General features: G+C 35.1%; 1 protein-coding gene across 1 annotated transcript in view; it reads right to left on the reverse strand.

Moving 5' to 3' along the window:
* Gp93 (heat shock protein 90 Gp93) overlaps positions 1 to 4364 on the reverse strand; it is a 46295-nt gene extending 41931 nt beyond the window's left edge. The window contains exon 1 of the mRNA XM_081742780.1: positions 4101 to 4364. Coding sequence (XP_081598906.1) covers positions 4101 to 4146 — 46 coding nt within the window. The 5' untranslated portion in view covers positions 4147 to 4364. The remainder of the gene's footprint in view (positions 1 to 4100) is intronic.
* Positions 4365 to 7653: the final 3289 nt, after the last annotated feature.

Genomic DNA, 7653 nt, shown 5'->3' on the forward strand with positions numbered 1-7653 from the left:
GATAACTACGTAGAGTTAATTTCAAATGGTTTAATCTTTTTCCAATGACAGAACAGATTTGAACGTAGGGAAAAATTTCCTTGCCTTCCCGAATTTTCGAAAATATTGGGACACTACTATTTTTAATGAACATATACTTTCATCTTTAACTCGAGAGGCTTCTGAGAATTTTGGTATAAAATTTTGAAGAAAAAAAAATTATATATATATATAATAATAATAATAATTTCAAGTAGTTTATCTCGACATGCGTATAGAAGTTCCAGTTACGGTAAAGGAACCAACAAATGCATTACCACGACACGCAGTTTTTTTTTTTATTTATTTTTTTTTTTAATGCCACCCATATTGCCTTACAAGGTTACATTCTGGCAAATGTAATAGGAAATTTAACTTGTTTAGGCCGAAATAAAGAATTCAACTAGCATATAAATCAATGGTTAATGACACTTTAAGCAAGACTGGTGTTAAAAACCGTTAAGCGCCGCGGTGTAGATGCCGAAAATGGTCGCATCACCACCATCTTGAATTCAATATGACTTGTGTTCAGCTCCACGAACAATCTTCGTGACCAAATATGAACTTTCGTTACTTCTGGTTCAAAGTAAACTCTTCCATCCTTTTCGTGGCCACCTAGCACATGTCAGCATTCTTGCACCATGTTCTTCATGCATATACCCTTCATCGCTTAGCGCCCGCTAGTAGCCGTACCCGGCCTACCAGCTCCACCCTGCCTATACTCGGTTCAGACAAAATCTTTGCATTCCGTGACCACGTAGTAACACAGGTTCGGTGTTTTTTTGCCCTATTGCTTTTACGGTACATGACCGCTCAAAAATAATTTGTACTGAACTGTAACCAAATCTGTGCTTGCGCGGAAACATTACATCATGTAGGAAAACCAAATCAACACGTCAAATTACGTTCAGGTATATATAATTTACTTCAAATCTCGGCTAGAGTTCACTTTAAGCCAAACACGTGATTCTGTCACAGGTTATGGCATTGGAGGAATGTAATCACTTATCTGTAACAGGTACGAAATCTGTGTTTTAGCGGTTCGTGGCACTGATGTTGCCTCCTGTGCTGTGGTTGGTTGTATTGAAGTCGCTGATTGGTTATGTATTCGTGACTGATGTTCGAATGTTGTACGGTTGAACATGTGTGTTGCATTGAAGTGTGATGTTACGTCAGTTTGGGTGTCGTTTTGTTGTGATAATCTCAAGTGAGTTTCGGATATTATTATCAGTATTATTATTATTTGTTGAAATATGTTTGTGATACTGAAGTGAATTCCTATAGCTTCGCAATATTGTGTGGATTAACATTAAGAACTTTGTTATTTACTTATTTATTACTATTATTATTTTGTTTGTAATGTTTCTAATTATGATTTCATTATCAACAAGTATTCCAGAACTTCCACCGGACTTTGTAGGCACATTGTTTCGGATTGGTTGTGTTTCTGTATAGAGGTGCGTCTTGAAACAATAGTTATAAATTCTAGTGATCTTACCGGAGGTCCTTGAGTAACAGTTGAGGTGGACGAAAATTTAATGTGGGTCGAATGTGCCGTAGTCAGAAGTGGAGAGTTTGCTACTGGTTGTTCCGGCTCCCTCTGGCTGGCTGGTGAAATTTATTTCATTTTCTTTCGTCATGCTGGATTGATTTATAATTAGTGGTGAGTGTTACTTTATTTGTTCCTTAATACGTTAGATTTATAGTAGTGGTTTTATCATTTATTGTTTGGGTGTTTTCTTTTGGTCCTTGTACGGGGAGTTTGGGGGGCCGCAGCCCCCCCATTTAGATTTCAAAATTGATTGTTACCGTTTCACCCGAATTGATTTCTCGGAATAGTTTAGCGCCAGTTCAAGGACATTTCCATTATTCGTAGCAATTGAAGAGTAAATTTTTCTTAAGTGTGGCATCGTAAACTATTGTCGCTGTTGTGATACATCTTAGTTTGCTGATGCGAAGTTAGATTACAATTGCTTATTAGGTAGTCTGCAGAACTTGTCCAGAATTTACTTTTCAATTGCTTCGATTGATGGGATCATTTTTGGGAACTGATCTCTGAACTGTTCCGAGGAATCGGTTCCAATGAATGTTCGGCATAAAGTGCACTCTTACCCAAATCTCAACGCGACCGCCTGTGGGATGCCAACCACTAATCTCAATCTACCTAACTTATTATGTACTGGCAAAGGTTAACGGAAATTATTCCGAGTACAATGCGATGTAACTACATTTGGACATGTCCATATTTGCATATACTATCCTTCAAATTTACCAAAAATGATGAATTGTAAAATAAAGAGGGTCACTCGAGCAGATTGTCATATCAAATAGAAAAGTTATAGGTAAAATTCGAAGTGAAACACTTTTCGTGAAGATATGAGTGTGAACATGAAGTCTAATTACTATCGGTACATAGGATACTGAAATGAATTTTAATTGATGATGGTGTACGTATGAGCACGCCCTTCCACTATCTATATTTAAGCATATACTTCGTCGCTGACGCGCCTGCTCCCTACGGACTCACCCCCTCGCTACTGCTCGGGCCTCCCTGCTGTGTTCCTGCCCAGACTCATAGCATTAGTGTTTTTTAGTAGTCACCTACCAGTTGGTTCGGGTTTCATGCACTGTAGTTTTTAAGACACGTCCACACTATATTTACATTCACCCCTTCTGAAGTCAGTCTGCAAGTAGTAATGGAGCCCCTCATTTAATGCAGGCTCTGCTAAAGAAAATACAAAGCTCTAACCTACCTGAACATGTAAGAAAGGTGTCAAAATTTGGTAGAACCGTCTGTTTGAGCAGTATCATATAAAGATATACTATTTCCACATACACGGAAACTTTGCACTTTTACTATGTTAAACTTTACAATACCAACTCGAGCTGCGCATCGATAAGTAGGACCGCTTTAAAAGGGTGGGATAGGAACGGGTTAGGGAAATTTTAACTCATTTTCATAAAAATAGCATAACTTTTCGTTTCTGAGTGAGTATATCATCTGAGTAGCAGGCATTGTAAAATTAATCCTTAATTTTTTATATACCAACAAATCGTTGAATATTTAAACTCGTAGCTTCTGAGTACCCTTACTAACAATGTTACACTTATGTGCAAAAAACACCCTCCAAAACAAAATTTTAAAAAAAGAAAAAGGATATAGTATACATGAAGCTGCATCAGTTCCCGAAGGAGCAGGACGCTCATACTTTTAGGGACTATTCATTGAGTATGTACGAACTTACAAAGCGACTTTTATTTACTTATCGACTGTTACTAAAATAAAAAAGAACCTACCTGTACTTTATATCCGCGTGTAGTGCTCTTGTACTTTATCTATGAGTATGTGTTTGTATGTGTGTGTGTGTGGGGGGGGGGGGGTTTAACGCATATCACATGTCATTTGCATATGGATACTTCTTACTATTGCAATACGTAGAAAATTTATGGCATTTCATGTAGAAGTGGTAATAAAACAGAAGAAACGCAGATCAGGGGATTCTCATGTATACTATTACCAAGAAAAAAACTGGTAATGCGCCCAAGTCTAGAACACTCTACAGAAGTAACTACAATGAAAATACTACGTCATTCAGTACATTAACCTATTTTCTTTCCTTTTGAACATGAAGTACAAGGACATAATCGTTAAGACTGAATGAATACTTTTAAATCATTTATATTACTAAATAAAAGTACAGATGTCTGAAGGGCGGAGTGGAACTGTCAAATAGATTCAGCAACAATTATTTAGTGGTAAGATTTATGTGAAAAAGCACGAGAACTTATAATTCAAGTATAATCATGCTACATGAAGCTGAACTACACACAGTTATTGTCAGTACAATTTGCAACAACCATTTGGCCATTCAAGCATGTGTTGCACGAACTTCTGGTTGTCAAATTATTGATGTATTCGGTAAATCAACTTGCCATTTCCACTAAATGCAAATGCTACTAGTTTTAATTTCTGATACCCACGTGCACTTTTTCTTTTTTTAAAATTCGTATCTAACACGTTCCATCAACAATTAATGTCTACTCCAAACTTTTTTGGAATTTACCGGCACAAGTTCACTCACCTGCTATGAGCAGAATACCCAGCAAACACAACCAAAGTTTCTTCATGTTTTACGTTAACTCCCACTTTAAAGAAAATCCTTCTATGCTTCACAGAGCTACAATAACATGAACTTCCTGCCCTTTAAACATTACACAGGGAAATGCCGCTTTCATTCAAGACTTCTGCCTGTACGACAAACAAACAACGTTCAACATCTGTAAAGGCAACCCAATCAACCAATAGCATTTCACCACGCACAAACTTATCTCCCAACACGTTTCTAGAATGTGTATACGTTTCACCAATGAAACTCCACCGTGTGGGTGTAACGTCTGCTAATTTGGCTCTATTTGATTGGTTTCTTAAATCAATGTGCCCAAATACATCTATACAAATGCCAAATGTGCATTAAAAAAAGTCAATTTTCATCGTAGGTTCTAAATAAGCTGATTATGCTTACGGCGCACAGTGGAGTATTTAGTCTTGAAACCCGTACAAAAATAATTACCATTTAGTGTCATTAAACAATCGATTAAATTAAATTAATTTGTGTTTACCTACAGTTTTAAAGATACATTATAGCCAAAACCTGGTCCTGCAGTTTTGAACAGCAAGGAAAATAAGGGAAATTATATTATCTTGTGTGCCATTTATTTATTTATTTTATTGCTTAAAATTGCCTATGGTAAATACTTTGAAACATTTTAAGAGAAAACTCTTAGTTTTGCTATTAATTAACATTGGTTACACCAAATAATGGATAAAAAGTAACATAAACATGAAATAGAAACAGCAATACACTTTTATAGATATACTGTACAGGGTGTGGCCAAAAGTCTGGACCGGGCTAACTTTTTAAGAAACTGTAAATGCAGTCGATCCGAAGTCAATTGGGGTCAATGTTGGTGGTATGGAGAAACATTATGACGTGGTTAAAGTTGTCGTCCGCCATCTTGGTATCAACTTGTTTATTTTAAATGGCAGTATGGTCATGTGACATATTAAACAACATCCCCGCTCGAAGAGAAATCCAACTGTAAAGTTATTTTTTTCCAAAATCTATTACGTTTGTGAAGTTTTATATGAATTTGGGAAAGGTTATGTCATTTTTCAGACTTAAATTTTGTTATGTGTGGAGCATTGTACAGACGGAAACTGACTGTCTTTATTTTTTTCTTGTTGGAAGGATGAGATGTTTACTTGAAGGAAAAGAATTATCCCTTTGGCTGGAGGACACGATTAGGATGTCGCTAATTGGAGATGGCTATTATTATGGCTGAAGTGCGTCCTCTAAATCGAAAATGTTTGTTTATAGCCTCAGTTGCCTCCTCTCAGAGTTGCTCAATAGACAAAATAGCATGTTTTATGATTGCTGGGCCATGAATTAAAACTTTATGTAGGGCTGGAGTCATCGGGTACATATTATATAGTTTTACATAAAGTTCTGCAGTGGCAGTAGGAAGTTCTACAATTTCTCCACGTCTATTTCATGGCTACTTTAAATTGCCTACAGAATAATCTTGATTTTTTTAAAATCAAGTTTAAATCCACACCAGTTATTCAGGCAGCAGTTTCATGGTCAACAAAAAAACTTTCTTGAAGTGTTCTCATCGTTCGTATTGACAAGGCCTTGCTTAGAGACGTCCACTAACAAACCCATCTCTTCTCTGAAACTGGTTTGAATTTCTTTTCTTTGTCTCTTTAACTATGATTTTCTCTTCTTCTGATTTCCCTTGCCATTGTTTAATAGGGATTTTGTAGGCTAAGTGTAATATTGATTCGGAAAACCTGATCTTTGTATGAATGACAGATAATCCAAACGAGGACAGGCAACAAATTTCATGCGTCATAATTCAGAGTGCAGTTTATGAACTTGAAAGTTTCAGTAAATGTTATTTATTTTAGAATTACTTGCATGAAACCCTAATTGATAAAATTAATTCTACTTTTCTGTATAAACTCAATCAACTAAAGATTAAACTCATCGGTTTATGTCAGGGAACTGCTGTAATTCCTTCTGAACTCACGTAAAAAGCAAATTAGATATACATTTTTTTATTTTCATGGGACAATTTCGGGCAAAATTTTATTCTTGGACTAAGTTAACAAAAGATTTAACTTACAACGATATATGTACAACGAGTACAACGAATGATATTGTATAATTTCTGCTGTTGGCAACGATGGAAAATGCAAGTAAGAAGAGATGAAAATAACGCCATTATGTACTAATATACTTTCAATTGGTGGTGAAAAATACATACATTTTTAAATATATTGATTTAAAATACTATTCTTTCCCTAAGGTATGCAATTTCTTATAGTGATATGTTATAAAATTAAAATATATAAATAATACATACACGAACTGGAGTGATAGTTATATCTTAAATGGTGCTTCCGCTCAGGACTTTTTAGATTCAATCTGAAGTTTAGTAAGGTTAGCCAAAATTTTAGACTATATGATATTAAGAAATAAACGAGTTATTAATACAAGTCAAAAGATGGAAACCATTCAACAAATTGTAGGACAGTCGCATGAATTATCAAACACGGACTTTAAAAATGTTATACTCCAAATGAAAGAGTTCATAGAAAGTAAACTGGAAGCTCAATCAGTAAAATTAGAACAGTTGACGAATAATTTAGAACAGCAAATGATAAGGAAATTGGAACTGTTTGAAAATTCACAAACAGTAAAATTGGACCAGTTGGAGATATAGCATAAAGATCAATTAGAACAGTTTGAAAAATCTCAAGCTCTCAAACTTGAACAATTATCCCAAACTTTGAAAGATAAATTTGATAGAATTGATGCTCGTATTAACAGTAATACAGCATAAATACATGAATTATAGAGGGAAGTTTTGGAACTCAAAAATAATAGGATTGCTCATAGAGAAGACAGCATAAATTTCTTAGTTCCAGAAATTGATACTAAAATACAACGCCCAATAATGCATCAAGCAGTACACAGTAGTGAAGTAAATCCTACCATGCCACAATATGGATATGGAGATTGTAGTAGTCAATTGGAAAGTCACAGTGATGATACCAGTTCCAATTCTGTGAGAAGACTGAAGAAAGAACACATCAGAATTCTATAAAAGTAAACAGTAGGAAGTTAAAATCTGCTAAATTTAATTATGTAAAATGTCTAAAAGTACCGGTAAAATTTAGTGAGATCATGTCATTAACTAAATTTAGTTGTCGAGTTGATGATATACCGGAGAGCACTCTTATTGAAAAATTTGACTCAGAATGTGAGTTAATAGGAATCGGTAAGTCTAACTTTCTTAAGATCCTACCTCATGTCTTATTACCTCCTTGCTCTATATGGTTTAACGCAGTTAAGTCAGGCATACGTAGTTATAATGATTTTAAGAAAATTTTATTAGCCAACTTCGAGAATGATTTCATACTGGCTAGCAGGGATGCCCACATTAGAAGTAAAAAGTATGACCCACGTGTAGATAAGAGTATTATGGACTTCGTTATTAGTACATATATCGAATCCATATCAACCTGACTCAAGAATAATCGCATCTATTAGAGTTTTGTATAATTGCCTT

This window comes from Thermobia domestica, chromosome 16 (genome assembly GCF_964235325.1).
Source record: "Thermobia domestica chromosome 16, izTheDome1.hap1.1, whole genome shotgun sequence".
NCBI lineage: Eukaryota > Metazoa > Arthropoda > Insecta > Zygentoma > Lepismatidae > Thermobia > Thermobia domestica.